The 22,398-nt window shown below is 51.0% G+C and overlaps 2 protein-coding genes across 2 annotated transcripts in view; one reads left to right on the top strand and one right to left on the bottom strand.

Annotated features, from left to right (window-relative positions):
- Positions 1-4,993, top strand: part of LOC129699371 (L-gulonolactone oxidase-like) — a 37,198-nt gene extending 32,205 nt beyond the window's left edge. Inside the window, exons 9-12 of the mRNA XM_055639090.1 lie at positions 129-278; positions 1,801-1,965; positions 3,028-3,118; positions 4,813-4,993. Coding sequence (XP_055495065.1) covers positions 129-278; positions 1,801-1,965; positions 3,028-3,118; positions 4,813-4,941 — 535 coding nt within the window. The 3' untranslated portion in view covers positions 4,942-4,993. The remainder of the gene's footprint in view (positions 1-128; positions 279-1,800; positions 1,966-3,027; positions 3,119-4,812) is intronic.
- Positions 4,994-9,956: 4,963 nt separating this feature from the next.
- On the bottom strand, positions 9,957-21,049 carry nme6 (NME/NM23 nucleoside diphosphate kinase 6). Its single transcript, XM_055639091.1, has 6 exons — positions 20,906-21,049; positions 17,094-17,192; positions 15,186-15,288; positions 12,498-12,537; positions 12,216-12,376; positions 9,957-10,594 (listed from the first exon to the last, which is right to left on the bottom strand). Exons 2-6 carry the CDS (start codon positions 17,184-17,186, stop codon positions 10,416-10,418), a joined length of 576 nt encoding a protein of 191 aa, XP_055495066.1. The 5' UTR covers positions 17,187-17,192; positions 20,906-21,049; the 3' UTR covers positions 9,957-10,415.
- Between the last annotated feature and the right edge of the window lie 1,349 nt (positions 21,050-22,398).

Genomic DNA, 22,398 nt, shown 5'->3' on the forward strand with positions numbered 1-22,398 from the left:
TCTAGATGCTGAGGTGATGGTCTAGACGATAAGGCTAACATTTATATGTTCCCGCTTGAGCTTTGACCCTCGCACCTTGACCCCGGCTCACTGAAGTCCAATCCTGACCACTGACTTTTATTTTGCAGCGCCCTCTTCCCCCGCCTGGTGCCCTGGGTCACTCGCTTTTTCTATTGGCTTGTTTATTCGGCAAAGGTCACGCAGGTGAAACGGAGTGACAAAGCTTTCAACTTTGAGTGCCTCTTCAAGCAACACGTGTCAGACTGGGCCATCCCCATGTAAGCAGCCTCTCCCCTCTGTGCGACTGGTGGGGAGGCAGGGAGAGGGGTGTTGGAACATCTAAGCCTCGCTCATTGTTTCTCCATCCTCTCAACCTCTCTCCATTAAGCCACTTCTTATCATCCTTCCTTTCCACTCTGACTTCTTACCCCTCGCATCTCTCAGACCATGCAACTTTCCCTCTTGAATTTCTCATTCTCCTCACCATCTCTTCCCTCACTCTCTCAGTCTCCCCATCTCATCCAGTCTGCTCTCCGCCTCCTGTGGAATTTGTATTTGCAGGGTTTCCACCCACAGTTTGTGCCCCACAAGGTTACTGCCTGAAGCCTAATGAGAATATATGAGGAGCATGAGTTGGCTACACCATCCCTAAGGCAGTTGTGCTATTTAACAGCTGATCCTTGACACTGTCTATTTTCCTACAGAGGGCAGCGGGTGCCTGGAATGTGCCATGAATGGTGGTGGTGGAAGCAGATATGATAGTGGTGTTTAAGATGCTTTTAGATAGACACATGGATATGCATCAACTGGAGGGATATGGATCATGTGCAGAGAGAGGAGATTATCTGGCATCATTATAATCAGCATTGTGCCAACTATCTTTCCCTCTCACAGCCTACAACCCTATGCAAGGTTGCTATGATCCCCTCACCATTCACTGTCTCTCTTATTCTTATATCACCAGCAAACTATAACTCTTTACACTAACTCTTCATGCAGGTCATTAATACAGACTCTCATGGCTGCACTGACAGGTATAACACTATCTGTAGCTTACCAATTTGGAAATGGTCCTTTTATTTCTACTTTCTGGCAGTTATCCAATCATTTACTTCTGTTAACATTTTATCCTTATCCCCATAAACCCTCAGAGTGAGATTTCCGTAGATACTCGTCAAATACATTTTGGAAAATCCAAATATATTATCTACTATTTCCCCTGTATTGGCCCTCAAAGAACTCTTCTGTGGGTAGAATAGAGAAACAGGCCCTCTGACCCGGCTCCTCGCCCACTGGCAGACACCCGTTTACACTAATATTTTGTTTTAAATTCTCCCCTCATTCCCATTAACACAGGGCCTGGTCTTTACCGGAACTAATTAACCCACCGTTTCCGCGGGTCTTTCGGGTGTGGGAGGAATCCCCAGTAAGCAGGTGAAACTCACACATTCACAGAGGGAACGTACAAACTCCACACAGACAGCACTGGAGCTCGGGATCAAACCTGGGGCTACTGAAGGTGTGCACCAGCACAATACCAGCTGTGCCACCCGATGCTTTCACCATGAAAGATATAGTGTTTTGCTTAACCTCTCTCCTGCTCACAAGCTCCTCAATTACACCTTTTCTCCCCCCTCTGGATAAGACTGCCTACTGGTTCAATGTCATCTGGGCTTGATTTTATGAAACTAGGACATGGTATTCCCAGGATTATTGGGTTGGCGTCTTCTCGGGTACCGAGCCTGGGCAAGATGAGGAATGGGGGAGGTTTCTAATCAACACTGTGGTTGCTTGGTACAGCAACAAGACAGGCATCGCGCTGGCTCAGCTGAAGGAATGGCTGGACAGGAATGCCGACGTTCGGGTCCATTTCCCAGTCGAGGTGCGGTTTGTTCGTGCTGATGAGATTCCGCTCAGCCCCTGCTACAAGCAAGACAGCTGCTTTATTAACATCATCATGTACAGGTAATGGGACGGGCATAGAGGGAACTGCAGATGCTGGTTTATACCAAAGATAGACACAAAATGCTGGAGCAGCTCAATGGGTCAGGCAACATCTCTTGAGAAAAGGAATAGGTGATGTTTCAAGTCGATTCACCTTTTTCTGAAGAAAGGATTTTTCTGAGACTGAAAGGTTTGACTTGAAAGGTCACCTATTCCTTTTCTCCAGAGATGCTGCCTGACCCGCTGAATTACTCCAACATTTTGTGTCTATCTTCCCTGTACACCCCCACAGTGCGTGTATCTGTCTGTGTATGTGCCCCAGTATCGGCTGATGTACACCCCTTGTATGTGTCCATGCGTCAGATACTGTACACCTTGCGTGCATGCCCCAGTGTTGGATGCTGAACACTCAGTGTCTGTATGTTCCAGTATCAGCCCAGTGGACGGCACAGTGGTGCAGCAGTAGAGTTGCTGCCTTGCTGTGCCAGAGACCCAAGTTCGATCCTGACGGCGGGTGCTCTCTGTATGGAGTTTGCATGTTCTCCCTGTGACCGTTTGGGTTTTGCCCAGATGTTCCGGTTTCCCCCCCCCACACTCCAAAGACGTACAGGTTTGTAGATTGATTTGGCTTCGGTAATTGTAAATTGTCCCTAGTCTGTAGGATAGTGCGAGTGTACGGGGATCGCTGGTCGGCACAGTTTTGGTGGCCTGTTTCCACACTGCATCTCTAAAACTAAAACTTAAAACTAAAAGCAGCCATTGTACATGCTTATCTTTGTCCCTGTGTCAGACAGACACTGTACACTGCTTGTGTGTGTCCCAATGTTGACTTTTGTATCCCTGTGATTGAGGTTGGTCAGCCTTTGTACATTCCATGTGGGTTAGCCACTGTGAACTCCTGTACACCTCATGTTTGTGCTATTGCGATTGATTTACAGTCTGTTAATGGTTCTAGAATGGAACAGGGCCAACACTTACTGTATGTCAAAGTCATCTGTTGTCCCAGAGTCCGGGGTAAATATGCTGCTCCCCTGCCTCTGTGTGTCTCCCTGTTGATTGGTGTGATCCCTGTATCTCCCGCAGACCCTACGGTAAGGAGGTGCCCCGCAAGAGGTATTGGGCAAAGTACGAGGAGATCATGAGGAGGAATGGGGGAAGACCACACTGGGCCAAGGTGAGTGACATTGCTTATGCTTTACCAAGTAAAACACAACCGGCTACTAGGAGAGAGGAACTTGGCGAGGGCCTTCATTACAAGATTTCGATCCTAAAATAACACAGTGGGGCAGTGGTAGAGTTGCTGCCTTACAGCGCCAGAGACCCAGGTTCGATCCTAACCATGGGTGCTGTCTGTATGGTGTTTGTACATTCTCCCTGTGACCGCGTGGGTTTTTCCGGGTGCTCCGGTTTCCTCCCACACTCCAAAGATGTACAGGTTTACTCGAGTTGGCTTTGGATAGGGCTATGGACTTCGCTGGTCGACATGGACTCGATGGGCTGAAGGGCCTGTTTCCACTCTATCTCTAAACTAAACTAAGATCACTTCTCAGTTCACTCAATGTGAAAAAAACAGGCCATTTATTCAATTCTTCCTACAGCCTCAACCTTTGGTGCTGAAAACCCATCCATCTGAACATCTTAGAGATACAGCCCGTAAACAGACTCTTCGGCCCACTGGGGCTGTGCCAACCAAACCTTGCACTAGTTTCACCCTAGGAAGAATATACAGAAGCCAATTCACCTACAAGATCCATTAATGGTACTGTGGTGTTTGGATTACCTTTTCCTCAGACCACAGTATGTGCGCCTACAGAACAATGTCTCAAGCACCATCATGAGCAGCACCGGGGCTCCACAAGGAACTGTGCTGGCTCCATTCCTGTTTACCATCTACACAGCGGATTGTCAATATAACACCAACAGCTGCTTTTTGCAGAAATTTTCAGATGACACAGCTGTTGTAGGCCTCATCAAAAGGGGCAATGAGGAGGAGTATAGAGACACAATTAACAACTTTGTGGAGTGGAGTGCACACAATAACCTCCATCTCAACACCAAAAAAACGAAGGAGATAGTTGTGGATTTCAGGAGGGGGAGGAGGAGGACTCAACCAACACCAATCACCATCAGGGGCACTGAGGTGGAGGTGGTCGCCAACCACAGGTACCTTGGTGTGCAGCTTGACAGTGAGCTGGACTGGAAGAGTCATATGGAGGCGGTGTACAGGAAGGGACAAAGTAGACTGTATTTTTTAAGGAGGCTAAGGTCATTTAATATCTGTCAACCCCTACTGTGCAGTGTCTACCATTCAGTGGTGGCCAGTGCTCTGTTTTTTGCTGTGGCCTGTTGGGGAGAAGGCGCCCGAATAGCGGACAAAAACAGACTGGATAAGCTGATCAGGAAGGCCGGCTCAGTGGTTGGGGCAGAGCAACTAACGGTCAAGCAGGTGGCAGAGGCCAGAACTCTGAAAAAACTAGGCTCAATAATGACCAACCCCACTCACCCACTCCACGCCCTGAAGGTGATCAAGTGCAGCATCTTCAGTCAGAGACTGATTGCACCAATGTGCAAAACGGAGAGACATAGGAAGTCTTGTATACCAGCTGCTATAAGGTTTTATAATGCACAAAAATTTTAACTTATTATGTATTGAAGATATCTGTTGAAATGTGTGGTGTTATGTCTGTCTTGAAGCTGTTGTGGCACTGTAATTTCCTGTAAAGGATTATTAAAGGTTATTCTATTCTAAAACTGCGTGCCATTGAAAGGTTGAATGTGCACCTTTCTCGATGGACGCTGCCAGGCATGCTGGGCATGTGCAGAAATGGCTGCTTTTGATCTAATCCTTGTTCTGTCTTGATAATCCAGGCCAACAGCTGTGTCCACAAGGACTTTGAAAACATGTATCCTGCTTTCCAAAATTTCTGCTCCATCCGAGAGAAGCTGGATCCTTTGGGAATGTTCCTTAACAACTTCCTGGAAAAGGCCTTTTTCTAAGAATGTACATTTATCCTCTCTCCATCAATAAATGAAGTTATTGGTGACTTTGTGATGGGTTTTTATTGATTTATTCTTTCAGATTTGGATATTGTGATTAATTTTGATGGGTGTTTGAATGGTCAGCATGGACATGATGGACCAAAGGGCCTGTTTTCTGTACTGTATGACTCCATGAATATGTTTCTTAAGACATTTGCCCATTCCTGTTTGTCCCCTAAAGGTGGCAAACTGCCCTGAGCGCCTGCAGTCCTACTGGTGTATTTACAATGATAGTCTTGCTGAGCTGTATGCAAAAAAAGTGTTTCATTGTACCCGATATTTGTGACAATAAATAAACCATTGAAATGCTGGATAATGCTGGAACCTGTTGTTCAACAACACTGTGGAAGCACCTTCACCAGAAGGACAGCAGCAAATCAAGACGTTGGCACCCCCACGTTCTCAAGGGCAGTTAGGACTGGTGATAAATGGTGACCTGACCAAAACAGAAACAACAGGTCAGAAGAAGGATATTATTCTTCACCAGCAGGATATTATTTTTCAGCTTTTGCCTCTCCGCAGGACCACTGGAGTCATTGTGAGATACAATCTCCCCTGTCAGTACCGATCATGTACATAACTTAAGTGTTATTTTCCAGTGAACAAATATCCTGCCATCAGACAGAATGTGGGGTCACCTGGCCTCCGGCTCCTGTCCTAGGATACGCCCCTCTCACTTTCCCACAGATCTGCTTCCCTATTCCCAGGACGGCTGTTCTAGAGAGGGTGGAGAGGGAGTCACAGTGACATAGATGCTGGAGCTACTGTCATGAAGTTCCATTGACCCAGGTCCAATTCTAACCTCCATTGCCGTCTGTGTGGTTTGCACGTTCTCCCTGTGATAGCATGGGTTTCCCCTGTGTGCACTGGTCCCAGAAATTTGCTTCATTGGCCACTGTAAAGTGGACCTGATTTTTAGGCGATACGTGGAAGCTGGGCAGTTGATGGGAATGTGAAGGGAATTTTACAAATAGGATCAGTATAAATGGGTGGTTGATGATGGACATGGACTAGGTGTGCCGAAAGGCCTGATTCAATGCTGTGTATTTCTAAGAGGGCAGGCTAAACACTGCCTGTGCTGTAAACCTCAGGTTCCCCTTGCCTCTCTGTAATTACTATAGCTGGGGGGAACAAGCAGCGCTGAGACAGCAGATATTTATCAAGTGATAATTCTACTCTTCAAATGCAAATGCCGGTGTGACCTCCAACAATTCATCAAATGATCACAAAGTCCTCTGCGTACTAAATTACAAGTTGCTACACTTGAAAGTGAGTTTTTGAAATATTTCAAACCTGCAGTGCACGGCACAGCGGCACAGCGGTAGAGTTGCTGTCTTACAGCGCCAGGGTCCCGGGTTCGATCCTGACCATGGGTGCTGTCTGTACGGAGGTTGTACGTTCTCCCTGTGACCACATGGGTTTTCGCCAGGTGCTCCAGTTTCCTCCCACTCCAAAGACATAGTAGGTTTATTGCCTTCGATAAAATTGTAAATTGTCCCTAGTGTGTGTAGGATAGTGTTAGTGTGCAGGGATCGCTGGTCGGCATGGACTCATAAGTGGTAGGAGCAGAATTAGGCCATTCGGCCCATCAAGTCTACCCTGCCATTCAATCATGGCTGACCTATCTCGCCCTCCTAACCCCATTCTCCTGCCATCTCCCCATAACCTGACTCCCGTACTAATCAAGAATCTATCTCTGCCATAAAAATGCCCATTTACAGTGCACTTGGCCTCCATTCCATAAATTCACCACACTCTGGAATAAATACATTCCTCATCTCCTTCCTACAGGAACTTCCTTTAATTCTGAGGCTGTGACCTCTAGTCCTAGACTCTCCCACAAGTGAAAACATCCTCCCCACATCCATTCTATTCAAGCCTTTCACTACTCTGTACGTTCCCCCCTCATTCTTTTAAACTCCAGCGAATACAGGCCCAGTGCTGTCAAACGCTCATTATATTTTAACTCGGTGGGTTCACCCGGTGGGCCGAAGAGCCTGTTTCCCCGCTGTATCTTTAAACTAAACTGAATTTTGGTCCCATGGGTGAATACAGTCTGTCCCTTTCTTTTCCTGACAATGGGTCAGTGTGCTGATAATTGAAGCATCATCTTATTTCACTGCTTCTGCACATATCACACAGGGACACTTGTCCCTCTTGCTGATTGTCATGCACTAGGGGGGGCTGACTGCCCTCTGTGTCTCTCTGATATATACTGTCCTCTGGTGTGATGACTGGAAGCACCAGTACCTTCAATGTACATCTATGACATAACATGGATTTGGGGGCTGGGCAGGGCAGAGGGAGAGTTTCCTCTCATGCTCTTTAAGATGGCCAGCTAATGTTTGACCTGTGGCATATTACATGGACAGATTTAAAACAGGGAATGTTGGAAACATTGAGCAGATAAAGCAGTATCTGTGGTTTGGAGAAATATTAGAGCTCACATTTCAGGTTGACGATCACGCAGTATTATTCCCTAGATATACTACTTATTACGGCTCCATCACCATCTGGTGGTCTGACACTTCACCCCAAAATAATACAATTACGGTCAGAAATGAACTTGCTCATTCCCTCCATTATCTACTCCACCCATGTCCCTCATTCTGCCTGCACTCACCAAGTCTGACCCAACATGCTAATTGCCTTGCCTCACACAGGATTCCTGAATGCCTTAATATTTATACACAGGCCACTCATCCCATTGACCCTGTAACAGCCATCCACAAGAACAGCCTAATCTGTCCAACGCCATTGCTCTTTCATAAAATTTGGAACAGCACAGCATAGGAACAGGCCCTTCAGCCCACCATTCCGAGCCAACCATCATACCAGTTTAAACTGGACATGATCCATTTCCCTCCATCCCTGCCTGTTCACGTGTCTAAATTCTCCTTAAACAATGCCATTATATCTGCTTCTACCATTTATCCTGGCAGTGCGTTCCAGGCACCTACCACTCTATGTAAATAAACCCCACTCGTAAATCTCCTTGACTCTTTCTCTCTTGCTACACTTTATACTATATGGTACTTCCACCCTGAGAAAAATATTTTATTGACTCTATCTATACTTCTCACAATTTTATATTCTTCTATCAGTTCACCCCTCAGCCTCTGTTGTTCCAGAGAAAATAATCTAAGTTTTTCCGACATCTCCATTTAGCTAATACCTTTTAATCCATACAGCATTCTGGCAAACCACTGAACTCTCTACAAAGCCTCCACATGCTTCTTGCAATCCAACTACCAGAACTGTACACAATACTCTAAATGCTGCATAAACAAAACTTTTATAAAGCTACCACATGACTTAGCAACTTTAGTATAAGGAGAAGAATTTAGAGGAAATTGGAGGAAAATTTATTTTCATCCAGATTGTAGTTGGAACCTGGAATGCATTGCCTAAAGGAGTGGTGAAAGCAATTCGTATTTGTCTAAGTATTTAGACAAGTACTTCAATTAACAAGGCAAAGAAAGCTGTATCGAATGCTGAAAAATTAGATTAGTGCAGATGGAGTGTGTAGAAAGGAACTGCAGATGTTGGTTTACCGGATAGATATATAGTGCTGGAGCAACTTACCAATGTGAAGAAGGGTCCCGAACCAAAATGGCATCCATTTTACCCCCAGAAATGCTGCCTGACCCACTGAGTTACTCCAACACTTTGTGTCTATCTTTAGTGCAGACGGGTAGGGAATGGTCAGCATGGACATGGTGGGCACGAGTGGTTATTTCTATGCTCTATGACTTGAACACAATATCTAGCTGATGATTCAGTATGATACTGAGGGAGCATTGCATCTTTCATCACAGACCAAGTGCAGCTCTTATTAAGCCAGCCTTGCCAGAAAACCGAAAATATAAGAACGCGATATAAATTAAGTTGGCACACAAAGAGGACAAGATGACTGAGTGGAGAAACACAAGGCAGATACAGTACACTGTGTATAAAGATTTAGTGTGTAAGGAGAAACTGCAGATGCTGGTTTAAATGGAAGATAGACACAAAAAGTTGGAATAACTCAGCGGGACAGGCAGCATCTCTGGAGTGACGTTTTGGGTCGAGACCCTTCCATTTCGGTAAGAAAAAAAGATTGGCAATGCAGATGTGAAAGTGGTGTCACAGGTAGATAGGTACTTTTGGCACGCTGACCATCATGAGTCATGGAATTGAGTACAGATGCTGGGACATTATGTGACAGGTTATAAGAGGCTGGTTATGCCGCACGTGGGAGAATTGTGTCAATTTTGGTCATCCTGCTGTATGAAAAATGTTCTCAAGCTGGAAAGTACAGTGAAGAATTATAAAGGTGTTGTCAGGATTGAAGGCTTGAGCTGTGGGGAAAGGTTGGACAGGCTAGGGTTTTATTCCTTGGGAGTATAAGGGAATAAGGGAATCTTATAGAGATGCATTTAATCATGGGATTAGATAAGATGAATGCAAATTATTTTTCCCAAGATAGTCATGAGCCTTTATAAAATCACACAGGGAAACAAGCTGACATCTCCACTGAACATCACGGTTGTAACTGTATGTCATAAATATGGTATTAGTTCTGGACGTCCGATCAATTACCATTGATTTTGCCTTCATAATCATCAAGGATGCTAGATTACTACCGATCAAAAGCTTAGCTGGAAATACTGTTTCACCTCAGAACAGACAGCACTCGTAGTCAGGATCGAACCCAGGTCTCTGGTGCTGTAAGGCAGCAACTCTACCACTGTGCCACTGTGAACTTCCAAGAGGAACACACCTTCAAATGCTAGGGAGGAGCGTGTGGAATAGGGTGGATGAATGGAATGGATTCTGGAAATACTGCCCCAGAGGAGAATCAAAGTACGGGGCACCAGAGCCGATTGAGGAAAGAAAGTTTCTTCAGCACCCAGAAAATAAACCATACTCAATTAAGTCTTAATTAATCTAGGAAGGTGCATGTGTAGAATTACATGGAATGAATTCATTCATTTAATAAAAATAGACAAATATTTAATTGACCATTTAAGTCGTAAAAACAAAGTGATCACAGTGAGTAGGTCAACTCTGGAAGTGTTCCGTCTCTGAGAGAAAGGTCAGAGGCTTCTAACTGTAACATACAAATGTGTCTCCTTCTGACAAGAAGCTGGTTTATAAATGACAGTGCTTGGAGTTGCAGGGACTGCTGCAACTCTTTCTCAATCATCACCCCTGACCCCAACCTGTGTCACTGCTTGCCATCCTTGACACCGACCTGTAGTCAGTGCCTCTCACCCCTGACCCTGGCCTGTGGTCGGTGTCTCTGACCTTTGACCCTGGTCTGTAGTCAGTCCCCACCACCCCCGACCCCTGTCTGTAGTCAGTGCCTGTCACCCCTGACCCCAATCAGTTCCCAGGCCCCAGAGCCTGGTCTGTTCTCCTCAGCTCCCTCGCTCCATGCCGGTTTGTGGTCATTGCCCTTGTCCCCAGACCAAGGGTGTCTGCGGGGCACGGATCAGGTGAACTTGCTGGTGTGGGTGGTAGTAGTAGTGTCCCTGACGATAGAGCTCCTCCTCCGTGCTCAGCCACTGCTGCTGCTGGAACTCGGGGAAGAAGAAGGAGATTTCTCTCGCCGCCGACTCAGGCGAGTCTGAAATGGAGAAATGAAAATCCAGTGTCAATACACAGCCTCCAGTGAGAGGGCTGGGCAAACTAAACACTATACTTAGTTTGGAGACCCCACTAGCAAGATGCCATTCAGTTGGAACGAGTACGGAAAAGATTTATGGGGATGTTGTCAAGGATCGGAGGACAGAGATTTGGACAGAAGTTGGGCAGGCTGGTCCTTTATTCTTTTACTTTAGACTTTAATAAATACAGTGCAGAAACAGGCCTTTCGGCCCATCGACACACCGCGCAAACCAGCGATCACCCCATACAGGAGCACTTTCCTCCACACTAGGGACAATTTATAATTTTACCAAAGCCAATTAACGTACAAACCCACACGTCTTTGGGTTGTGCAAGGAAACCGGAGCACACGAGAAAATCCACGCAGTTATACGAAGAACATGCAGACTCTGTTTGGGCAGCACCCATAGTCAGGATCAAGCCCAGGTCTCTGTCCCTATAAGGCAGCAGCTCGACCACTGTGCTGCCCAATTCCTTGGAGAGTTGGAAACTGAGGGGTAATCTTATAGAGGTGTATAGAATCATGAGGGACATAGACAGGCTGAATGCATAGTCTTTATCCCAGGGAAGGAGAATCGAGAATTAGAGGGCATAGATTTATGGTGAGCAGGGAAATAATTAATAGGAACCCGAGGGGCAACTGTTTCACAGAGGTGGGGGTGGATATATGGAATGAGTTGCTGGAGAAAGTAGTTGAGGTGAGTGCATTAATAACACTTAAGACGCTTGCACAGGTAAATGGATAGAAAAGGTTTAGAGTGATGTCGGACAACTCAGGAAAATGGGATTATTTTGGTTGGCACTTGATCAGCATGTACAAGTAGGGCAAAAGGGCTGGTTTCCATGCTATATTAGCTGTATAGGGTGGATGTGCTTAAGTTGTAAAGGATGGAGACAAGATACATGAGGATGTTACGCCATCCGGAACTACAAGGGGAGGCTCTATAGGCTGGGGTTTTAACCCTTGAAATGCAAGAGGCTGAGGGGTGACCATATAGAGGTTTATAAAACCATGAAGGTTTATAAATCCCTATATGGTCACCCCTCACCCCTCAGATAGGTGAATGGCCACAGTCTTTTTCCCAGGGTAGGGGAATCAAACACCAGAGGGTATGGGTTTATGCTAAGAGGAGAAAGATCTACTGGGATCCTGAGGTACGTGGATTTCACACAGAGGATGGTGAATATGTGGAACGAGCTGCCAGAGGAAGCTGTATAGGCAGGTATAATTACAATATTTTAAATATATTTGTACAGGTTAATGGAGAGAGAAGGTTTACAGGAACTTGAGCTACATGCGAGCAAATGAGACTAGCTCAGGAAGACATCTTGGTCACTGTGGAAATGTTGGGCCGAAGGGCCTGTTTCTATGCTGTATAACTCTATGAGTATGACACAAGGCTCATTCGCACATAAAGGCAGCAGTGTGGCACTTTCCAAGTCCCAGTGACCTTAGTAAACCAGTGTCCATGACAAACAGAAGAGCTTTATCTGAGAGAGTGTTACAAGCCTCTGGGAATGGCTCCATGTTAATGTCAGCAAGGCTGAGCTGGAGTATATCCCATGTCTGGGTAGCTCACCTGAGCCATGTGTGGTGTTCCTGGTGTCTGTCAACCCCAAGTCTCCACGGATCGAGTGGGGGGCAGAGTAGCGTGCGCGGAACACCCTGGTGGGCCCCATCAGCTGCCGCCAACGAGTCACTGCATCCTCGTGAGCCAGAATATATGCTCTCATGGGCCCACTGCCAAGGAGAATGGAGGTGAAACGCCGGGATTAAAAACAACTGCATGCATGCCCGTGAAAAGATGAACATGGTCAGAATACTGGATATATAGTAGATATGCAATGAATATAAAACCCACCTGGCCATGAACTCCACCACTCGTTGATAGAAGAATCTACCTGGAGACAGCAAGTCAGGAAAAAACATGCTTTCATCAGTGACAAAACCCAAAGGATCTAGACCTTACAATATTTACTTAACTGAAATACTGTGCCTCCACCAATGGATGGTCCTACATATTAGTATGTAACAACTAATCTGCTTATCTTGAAGCATGCAAACATTTGTATCGTTCAGAACAGCAGCAGCTATATTTTGCACAAGAAGATCAATTTTATCTAATCAGGGAGAAATAATTGCTAAGAGAACACCCCCCCGCCTTGCACATACGCACAACTACGGCCAGCACGTCCTCCCCCCTGCACATGTGGTATATATCATGTCTTGATTGGTGAATATGTTTAGTTTGTGACTTTATTTGAAGCAGAAATAATATGTGAATGTTTCATTGAGCATAATTCCGACTGGTAACCACGCATTTTGTCCGATCACATTATCGCACGCATCATGCAAACTGTCTTAAATGACCACCTAAACTGTCATTTGGCAACCTAAAAAGTTGCCAAGGTTGCCCGGCTGACAACAGAAAAAACAAGTTAAGTGAAAGCCCTGCAAAGTGTACACCGTCATAGGCCTTTCTTACATATGCTGTCACAACACACTGTAGTCTCTAAACAACCCTTCAGTACCTTTCCTTGCCCTCCATTTCAGAATAATAGTGTTTTAAGCAGATAACTCGACACTAGCACTGGCAATAAATAAATAAATAAAAAGTGCAGCTTTCCAGCCCCTTATTTTGTTGGCCAAGCTTGGCTGCAAATCGGTGTCAATCTGGTGGACCGGTCGTGATGGTGGGGGTATGGGAGGGGTCTCACAAGTGGGACAGCTTAGGGCCTCTCTTCATCTAAATCCGGCCCTGAGTGCAGGGATCACTCAGTGTGGTGTTCACTCAGTGCTGACCCTTTATCACTGTGCGGTGCTCTCTCAATGCTGCCCCTCCAACACAGGACTCTCTCAGTATCGCCCCTCCCGTAGTGCAACGCTTTCTCATCACCACCCCTCCCACTGCATAATGCTCCCTCGTGTGATCAGCATTCATCTTGTGCACCTCTCTCAGAAACCTGTACGACTCAGAGATCACCTTCTCATTCTTCTAAGCTGCAGTGAGTATAGGAGAACCTAATTTGGAGTCTCCTTCAGGGCTGAAGAAGAGTCCCAACCCAGTGTCACTTGTCCATTCCCTCCCAGATACCTTTTAACCCTCAGAGTTTCTTCAGCACTTTGCACTTGGAATCAGGTTTCCTTTTTGTACTCTAATCTACATTGCTCGATTTATCTCCCCAACTGCCCAGTGTCGCATACATCAGCCATGTTGGTGCACCATTTTCCCGTTGGTCACCATTAACAAACTATTTTATTCTTCTATTCCTCATGCCAAAGTGGACAAACTCATTTCACCAGCTGCCACCTTCCCACTAGTTTAACCTGCACATATCGCTATCAATATTTTATGTATTTATTGTTGATTCCCCCCCCAAAAATTCCTAATCCTCAGCTGTCTCCTCAGCCACTGTGTCATTTCCTTTAAACTAATACATTTTTATCTGAAGAAGAAGTCTGAAGAAGGGTCTGAAGAAGGGTTTCGGCCCGAAACGTCGCCTATTTTCTTCGCTCCATAGATGCTGCTGCACCCGCTGAGTTTCTCCAGCAATTTTGTGTACCTTCGATCTTCCAGCATCTACAGTTCCTTCTTGAACATTTTTATCCTAAGTAGATACAAAATGCTGGAGGAACTCAGCGGGGGAGGCATCATCGATGGAGAGAAGGAATAGGTGACGTTTTGGGTTGAGATCCTTCTATTTTTTCCTCTTTAGTTAACAATGATGGATCACCTTTCTCACAATATTTATTTCTCCAGATTAGGGGAATCTAAAACTTCAGGGCGTTGGTTTAAGCACAGGGGGAAGAGTAAAAGGGAGTCATGGGGCAACTTTTTCCACACAGAGGGTGGTGCATACATGGAAAGAGCTGCCAGAGGATGTGGGAAAGAAAAGCGTAATTACAGCATTTAAAAGACATTTGGACAACTACGTGGATAGGCAAGGTCTCCTTTTTCACACAAGGAGTTGTGAGTGTGGAATTCTCTGCCTCAGAGGGCGGTGGAGGCTGGTTCTCTGGAAGCTTTCAAGAGAGAGCTAGATAGGGCTCTTGAAGATAGCGGAGTCAGGGGATATGGGGAGAAGGCAGGAACGGGGTACTGATTGTGGATGATCAGCCATGATCACATTGAAAGGCGGTGCTGGCTTGAAGGGCGTATGGCCTACTCCTGCACCTATTGTCTATTGTTTGGATAAGAAAGGTTTGAAAGTAGATGGGTCAGGTGTCAGCAAGTGGGACTAGCTCAGTTAGGCAACTATGTCGGCATGGACGAGTTGGGCCTGTTTCCATGCCATATAGCTCTATAACTATGGAAATATATATTTTTTCTTGATAGGCTTCCATTATCCATCCATGTGTAAATATTGTACAACAGACTCCCAATCCAACTTGGTCAACGTGTTTTGACAAAATGGGGCTTAATTCCTCCATTTAATTCCTCTGGGTCTCTCACTTTGCACTCAAAATTATTTCAGCATTGCAATGCCTTACCATGAAATTGGTAAGTTTGAATACATCTATCAACATCTTCAATAAGATAGACCCACACCTGAGTGTTCTACATAAAACCTTCGAGACTCCTCCTGGCTCCATTTTAAGTACTTCTGCATTACGATGATAAAGCTGTTGTCCAGAATCCTCTGATGGACTGCCTGCAACCAACAGTTAGTGTTAGGCAAGATAGTGTAATGCGAGGGTTAGACAGGCTTTATAAACCTTAAAAAGTCTAAAATCTAAGACTGTATCCGCGAGATACAGCATGGAAACAGGTCCTTCGGCCCACTGAGTCAGCGCCGACCAGTGATCACTCCTTACACCAGTAAATTAACCTGCAAACCTGCACGTCTTTGGAGTGTGGCACCTAGAGAAAACCCACACAGTCACAGGGTGAACATACTCTTTACAGACAGCACCTGTAGGCAAGGTCGGACCCTGGTCTCTGGCTCTGCACGGTAGCAACTCTACCACTGCGCTGCCCATCTTTTACCCAAGATAGAGTTGTCTGCTAACAGCACTAAACGATAAGCAAGTAGGCTCACTTGGAAATTAGGAGCTTGGGAAAATACTTTGGCTCACTTCGAAGAATCAGTAAACAATGAGGCCTCTGATCAAGGACACCTAGTAAGGAAAGATAAGATGAATATTTTCTTCTCTGAGACATTCGAGAATAGCTTGACGCCCAATGTAACAAATAATCTTTGTTTTCAGCACCAAGGACAACTGGTTCCAAAACATAGTTAACTGTTTATAGATTAGGGTAGAAGCATAGGCTTATGGATTATTTAAGTGCATGCTTTGAGAGAGCTCACAGGACTTCAACTTCGCCATGATTCAGAACACACCAGGACTTACAGACTTTAAGGTACAGCTGTGGTAAGGAAGAGATCCCAACAAACGTTAGCTGTTAAAGAACGTGCAAGACTCGGCTTATTTGCTGCTTCCTGCAGTTTAGTCGTGGATTTATTGTAGGTTTGGATAATTATTTAGAAAGGTCTAAAACTCTTGTTGCTAGAAAAATCGTAAACAATGTTACCTGTTTTTCAAAAAGTTGAAGTTGGACAATTAATTAAGTTAGATGATTAATAAAAGCAGATAAGGGAGATGGACCTCTCTTGGTGGGGGATGACCACCACAACAATTTCAAGAGATCTGGACCCCATCCAACTTCCCCAACACAGAAAGGATGTGGGATACAACAACAAATAATATTGGCTACTACAGCCACTCCTTCAGCACTGAGTGAGAGTGCCGCTTGTTTGTTGTAAGGAAAGCTATGGCTAATTCTTTAGACTTTAGAAATACAACACAGAAATAGGTCCTTTGGCCCACTGAATCTGTACCGACCAGCGATCACCCCATACACTAACACTATCCTACATACTTCGGGCAATTTACAATTTTACCAAAGCCAATTAACCTACAAACATGGACGTCTTTGGAGTGTGGGAGGAAACCGGAGAAAACCCAAACAGTCACGGGAAGAAAGTACAAACAGCGTACCTAGTCAGGATCTAACCCGGGTCTGTGGCACTGTAAGGCAGCAACATTACTGCTGCACCACTGTGCCCACTGTCCTGCTGACCCACCAAGCATCACCTGCCCCAAACATACCTTCCACATCAGCTGCCTCAGAACCCAGAACACCTGAGCGGAAGCAAGCCTCCCTCGATCCCAAGGGCTGCCCTGAGTGGAAGGACGAAGGTTGTGCTCATCGTGTCACACTGTGATACTCCACTGTAGCTTGGTACACAAGACAATAATAAACCAACACCAAAAGCATGAGTGTGCTAAGGTCATTAACCTGTTCACTGCCAAGTTTTTTTTTCACTATTGGCCATGACCCTTGTATACCTAGGGGTGGCACTGGACAGGTTCAGTGGTACGATAAGTTATGTTTCTCGCCCAGTGGACACAGGCAAGAGGGGAGAATTGGTAGTAATAGATCAAAGATTTCTACCTGCAGGATCAGTGGATGTGCCACTCCATCAGGTTTGATTACAGCCAGTGTCAGTTGCAGTAGTGGCTTTGTGTGTCGGACGGTTATCTGCATCTCTGCCTACGGAAAGATTTAACATAAAGTCACACGGTTAATGTTAAAACTTGGCGAACTGTGGTACTGAAATTGATCGTTGGTAAGAGAGTCAGACTGAAGAAGGGTCTCGACCCTTAACATCGGCCATCCCGTCTCTCCACAGATGCTGCCTGTCCCACTGAGTTACTCCAGCATTTTATGTTTATCTTCAGTTTAAACCAGCATATGCAGTTCCTTCCTACCCTACACTATCAACCTCTCCCCAACCACCTCATACCTGTCCCCAACCCCCTCACACCTGTTCCCACCCCCCCTCACCCTGTTCCCCACCAACCCCCTCACCCCTGCCCCCAACCCCTCCCCCTGCCCCCCCCCCCTCACCCCTGCCCCCAACCCCCTCACCCCAACCCCCCCCCCCCCCTTCCTCCCCCCCCCCCCCCCCCCCCCTGCCCCCCCCCCCACCCCCCCCTCTTGTCCCCCCAACCCCCCCCACCCCCCCCCTCACCCCTGTCCCCAACCCCCTCACCCCTGTCCCCCAACCCCCTCACCCCTGTCCCCAACCCCCTCACCCCTGTCCCCAACCCCCTCACCCCCTGTCCCCAACCCCCTCACCCCCCCTCTCCCCAACCCCCTCACCCCTCCCCCCCCCAACCCTCACCCCTGTCCCCAACCCCCCTCACCCCCTCCCCAACCCCACACCCCTGTCCCCAACCCCTCACCCCTGTCCCCACAACCCCTCACCCCTCTCCCCAACCCCCTCACCCCTCCCCCCCAACCCCCTCCCCACCCCTCACCCCTCCCCAACCCCCCTCACCCCAACCCCCAACCCCCTCACCCCTCTCCCCAACCCCCTCCTCACCCCTCTCCCCACCCCTCACCACCCCCCCCAACCCCCAACCCCTGTCCCCAACCCCCTCACCCCTCCCCCCCCACCCCCTCTCCCCAACCCCCTCACCCCTGTCCCCAACCCCCTCACCCCTGTCCCCAACCCCCCTCACCCCCTCTCCCCAACCCCCTCACCCCCTCCCCCCACCCCCTCACCCCCTCCCCTGTCCCCAACCCCCTCACCCCCCGTCCCCAACCCCTCACCCCTGTCCCCCAACCCCCTCACCCCTCCCCCACCCCTCACACCCCCCCCACCCCCCTCCCCAACCCCTCACCCCCCCCCACCCCCTCACCACCCCCTCCCCAACCCCCCCCCTGTCCCCAACCCCCTCACCCCCTCTCCCCAACCCCCTCACCCCTCTCCCCACCCCCTCACCCCCTCACCCCCTGTCCCCCCTCCCCCCCCTCACCCCTGTCCCCACCCCTCACACCCTGTCCCAACCCCCACCCCTGTCCCCAACCCCCTCACCCCTCTCCCCAACCCCCTCCCCCTGTCCCCACCCCCTCACCCCTCTCCCCAACCCCCTCCCCCCTCTCCCCAACCCCCTCACCCCCTGTCCCCAACCCCCTCACCCCCTGTCCCCAAACCCCACCCCTCACCCCTGTCCCCAACCCCCACCCCTGTCCCCCAACCCCCTCACACCCCTGTCCCCAACCCCCTCACCCTGTCCCCAACCCCCTCAACCCCCTGTCCCCAACCCCTCACCCCCGTCCCCCCCCCTCCCCCTCCCCAACCCCCCACCCCACCCCCTCACACCCCTGTCCCCAACCCCCTCCCACCCCCTCCCCAACCCCCTCACCCCCCTGTCCCCAACCCCCTCACCCCTGTCCCCAACCCCCCTCAACCCCCTCCCCAACCCCCTCACCCCCCCCCACACCCCCCAACCCCCCCAACCCCTCCACAACCTCCCAACCCCAACACCCTCACCCCCAACCCCCCTCACCCCCTGTCCCCAACCCCTCACCCCTGTCCCCAACCCCCTCACCCCCCCACCCCCCCCCCCCAACCCCCTCCCCCCTGTCCCCAACCCCCCCTCACCCCTGTCCCCAACCCCCTCACCCCTGTCCCAACCCCCCCCTCACCCCTGTCCCCCAACCCCTCACCCCTGTCCCCAACCCCCTCACCCCTGTCCCCAACCCCCTCCCCCGTCCCCCACCCCCCCACCCCCTCCCCAACCCCCTCACACCCTGTCCCCAACCCCCTCACCCCGTCCCCAACCCCCTCACCCCCCTCCCCAACCCCCTCACCCCTGTCCCCCCAACCCCTCACCCCTGTCCCCAACCCCCTCCACCCTGTCCCCAACCCCCCCTCCCCAACCCCTCACCCCTGTCCCCAACCCCCCCACACCCTGTCCCCAACCCCCTCACCCCCTCCCCCAACCCCCTCACACCCTGTCCCCAACCCCCTCAACCCTGTCCCCAACCCCCTCACCCCCGTCCCCAACCCCCTCACCCCTGTCCCCAACCCCCTCACCCCCCCCCCAACCCCCTCAACCCCCCCCCCCCTCACACCCCTCACCACCCCCAACCCACCCCCCACCCCCCCCAACCCCCACCCCCCCTGTCCCCAACCCCCCACCCCCCACCCCCCACTGTCCCCAACAACCCCCCGTCCCCCCCCCCCACCCCCCCCCCCCAACACCCCCAAAAAAAACCCCCTGTCCCCAACAACCCCCTCACCCCCGTCCCCAACCCCCCTCACCCAACCCGTCCCCAACACCCCCCCACCCCCCTCCCCAACCCCCTCACCCCCGTCCCCAACCCCCTCCCCCCTGTCCCCACACCCCCCTCACCCCCCCCCCAACCCCCCCCCTGTCCCCAACCCCCTCCCCCTGTCCCCCAACCCCCTCACCCCCCTCCCCCAACCCCCTCACCCCCCGTCCCCAACCCCCTCACCCCCGTCCCCCCCCCCCCCTCACCCCTGTCCCCAACCCCCCTCACCCCTGTCCCCAACCCCCTCCACCCCTCTCCCCAACCCCCCCCTCCCCCCCTCCCCAACCCCCCACCCCACCCCTGTCCCCAACCCCCTCACACCCCTGTCCCCAACCCCCCCCCCCTCTCCCCGTCCCCCCCACCCCCCCCCCCACCCCCCCCCCCCCGTCCCCAACCCCCTCACCCCCCCCTCCCCTCACCCCCCCTCACCCCCGTCCCCACCCCCTCACCCCCCTCCCCAACCCCCTCCCCCGTCCCCAACCCCCTCACCCCCCGTCCCCAACCCCCTCTCCCCCCTCCCCCACCCCCCTCCCCCTGTCCCCAACCCCCTCACCCCCGTCCCCAACCCCCTCCCCAACCCCCTCACCCCCGTCCCCCCCCACCCCCCCCCTCCCCCACCCCCTGTCCCCAACCCCCTCACCCCGTCCCCAACCCCCCCCACTCCCCAACCCCCTCACCCCCTCCCCCAACCCTGTCCCCAACCCCCTCCCCCCCTGTCCCCCACCCCCTCACCCCCTCCCCCCCCACCCCCCTCACCCCCTCCCCAACCCCCTCACCCCCCCCCAACCCCCTCCCCCCCTCCCCAACCCCCTCACCCCCGTCCCCAACCCCCCACCCCGTCCCCAACCCCCTCACCCCCTGTCCCCACCCCCTCACCCCTCCCCCCAACCCCCTAACACCCCCCCCCCCCCCCAACACCCCTCCCCCCAACCCCCTCACACCCCCGTCCCCCAACCCCCTCACCCCCTCCCCCCCTCTCCCCTCACCCCCTCCCCCCCTCACCCCCCCTGTCCCCACCCCCTCACCAACCCCCCCCCCCCCCCCCTCACCCCCTCCCTGTCCCCCACCCCTCCCCCCCATCATATTATTCACATTCCTCCATTCCCCCCGTTGCATGGACCTGAGTGAGAATCACCCACCGGCTTCCGCCACCATAGAAACTGATAACCGGAAGCAGGTCCGTCCCTGAACCCGTCTCCCCTCCTCAGTCGGTGTCCCAGTGAGCACGGGTCGCCGAATGCTCGGAGCCGGACATGCGGTCCGGGCACTGGCGGGGATTCGGTCCCTGTCTGAGCCGCCCGGTCCCGCCCTGGTGCAGCAGCGCCGGGGTCTCAGCGCCGGGGTCTCAGCGCCGGGGTCTCAGCGCCGGGGTCTCAGCTGGTGCAGCAGCGCCGGGGTCTCAGCGGGTGCAGCAGCGCCGGGGTCCCAGCGCCGGGGTCCCAGCGCCGGGGTCTCAGCTGGTGCAGCAGCGCCGGGGTCTCAGCGCCGGGGTCTCAGCGCCGGGGTCTCAGCTGGTGCAGCAGCGCCGGGGTCCCAGCGCCGGGGTGTCTCAGCGCCGGGGTCTCAGCGCCGGGGTCTCAGCGCCGGCAGCGCCGGGGTCCCAGCGCCGGGGTCCCAGCGCCGGGGTCTCAGCGCCGGGGTCTCAGCTGGTGCAGCAGCGCCGGGCTCTCAGCGCCGGGGTCTCAGCGCCGGGGTCTCAGCTGGTGCAGCAGCGCCGGGGTCCCAGCGCCGGGACCGCGGGCTGTCCCGGGGAAGCTGCGGCAAGGCGCTGCTTGCTGAACATGAAATGATGCTCCAGAGCCCAGGGAAACGTTCCGCTTCTCCTCGAAATTGGGTTCTTGGGGAGAGTGGGTGTGATGTTTCGTCAAAATGGAAAACAAATGCAGATACTGGAAATTAAATTTAAAAACTGAGTTTATTGGAAATTAAAATTAAAAAAACCCAGCAAATACTCGAGGACTCGGTAAGTCAGGTAGCGTCTGTGGGAAGAGGATCTGAGTCAAGTGGAGAAGAACCTTCCTCAGAACTGTGAGAGTACCATATAAACCATATAACAATTTTACAGCACGGAAACAGGCCATCTCGGCCCTTCTAGTCCGTGCCGAACACTTATTCTCCGCTAGTCCCATCTACCTGCACTCAGACCACAACCCTCCATTCATTGTACATGTTGTCAGTCCACTTCCCTGCACAGATGCTGCCTGACTCGATGAGCTCCTCCAGCAATTTGTTTTTGTTTCTGCAGACGACAACATACACTTGTTGTAGGGATGCCTGATGGGGTAAATGGAGGGGGGTGGCTGGGGAAGAAGAGGAGGGGTGGTGGAGTTAGGGTAGGGGTGAAGGAGGGGTTGGGGGGCACAGGAAAGAGAGAAGGGAAGAGAGATATACACATAGTGCTGGAGTAACTCAGAGGATCAGGCTGCATCTCTGGAGAAAAAGGATGGGTAATGTTTTGGGTTGGGACCCTTTCTCAGACCCGAAATGTCACCCATCCCTTTTCTCCAGTGATGCTGCCTAACCTGCTAAGTTACTCCAGCATTTTGTGTCTATCTTCGGTATATCCCAGCATCTGTTATTCCTTTCAACACAAAGAAAGATGTTACATAACATTGAAGAATTCGATGTTCAT

The sequence above is a fragment of the Leucoraja erinacea genome, chromosome 8, assembly GCF_028641065.1.
Source record: "Leucoraja erinacea ecotype New England chromosome 8, Leri_hhj_1, whole genome shotgun sequence".
NCBI classification, from domain to species: Eukaryota; Metazoa; Chordata; class Chondrichthyes; order Rajiformes; family Rajidae; genus Leucoraja; species Leucoraja erinaceus.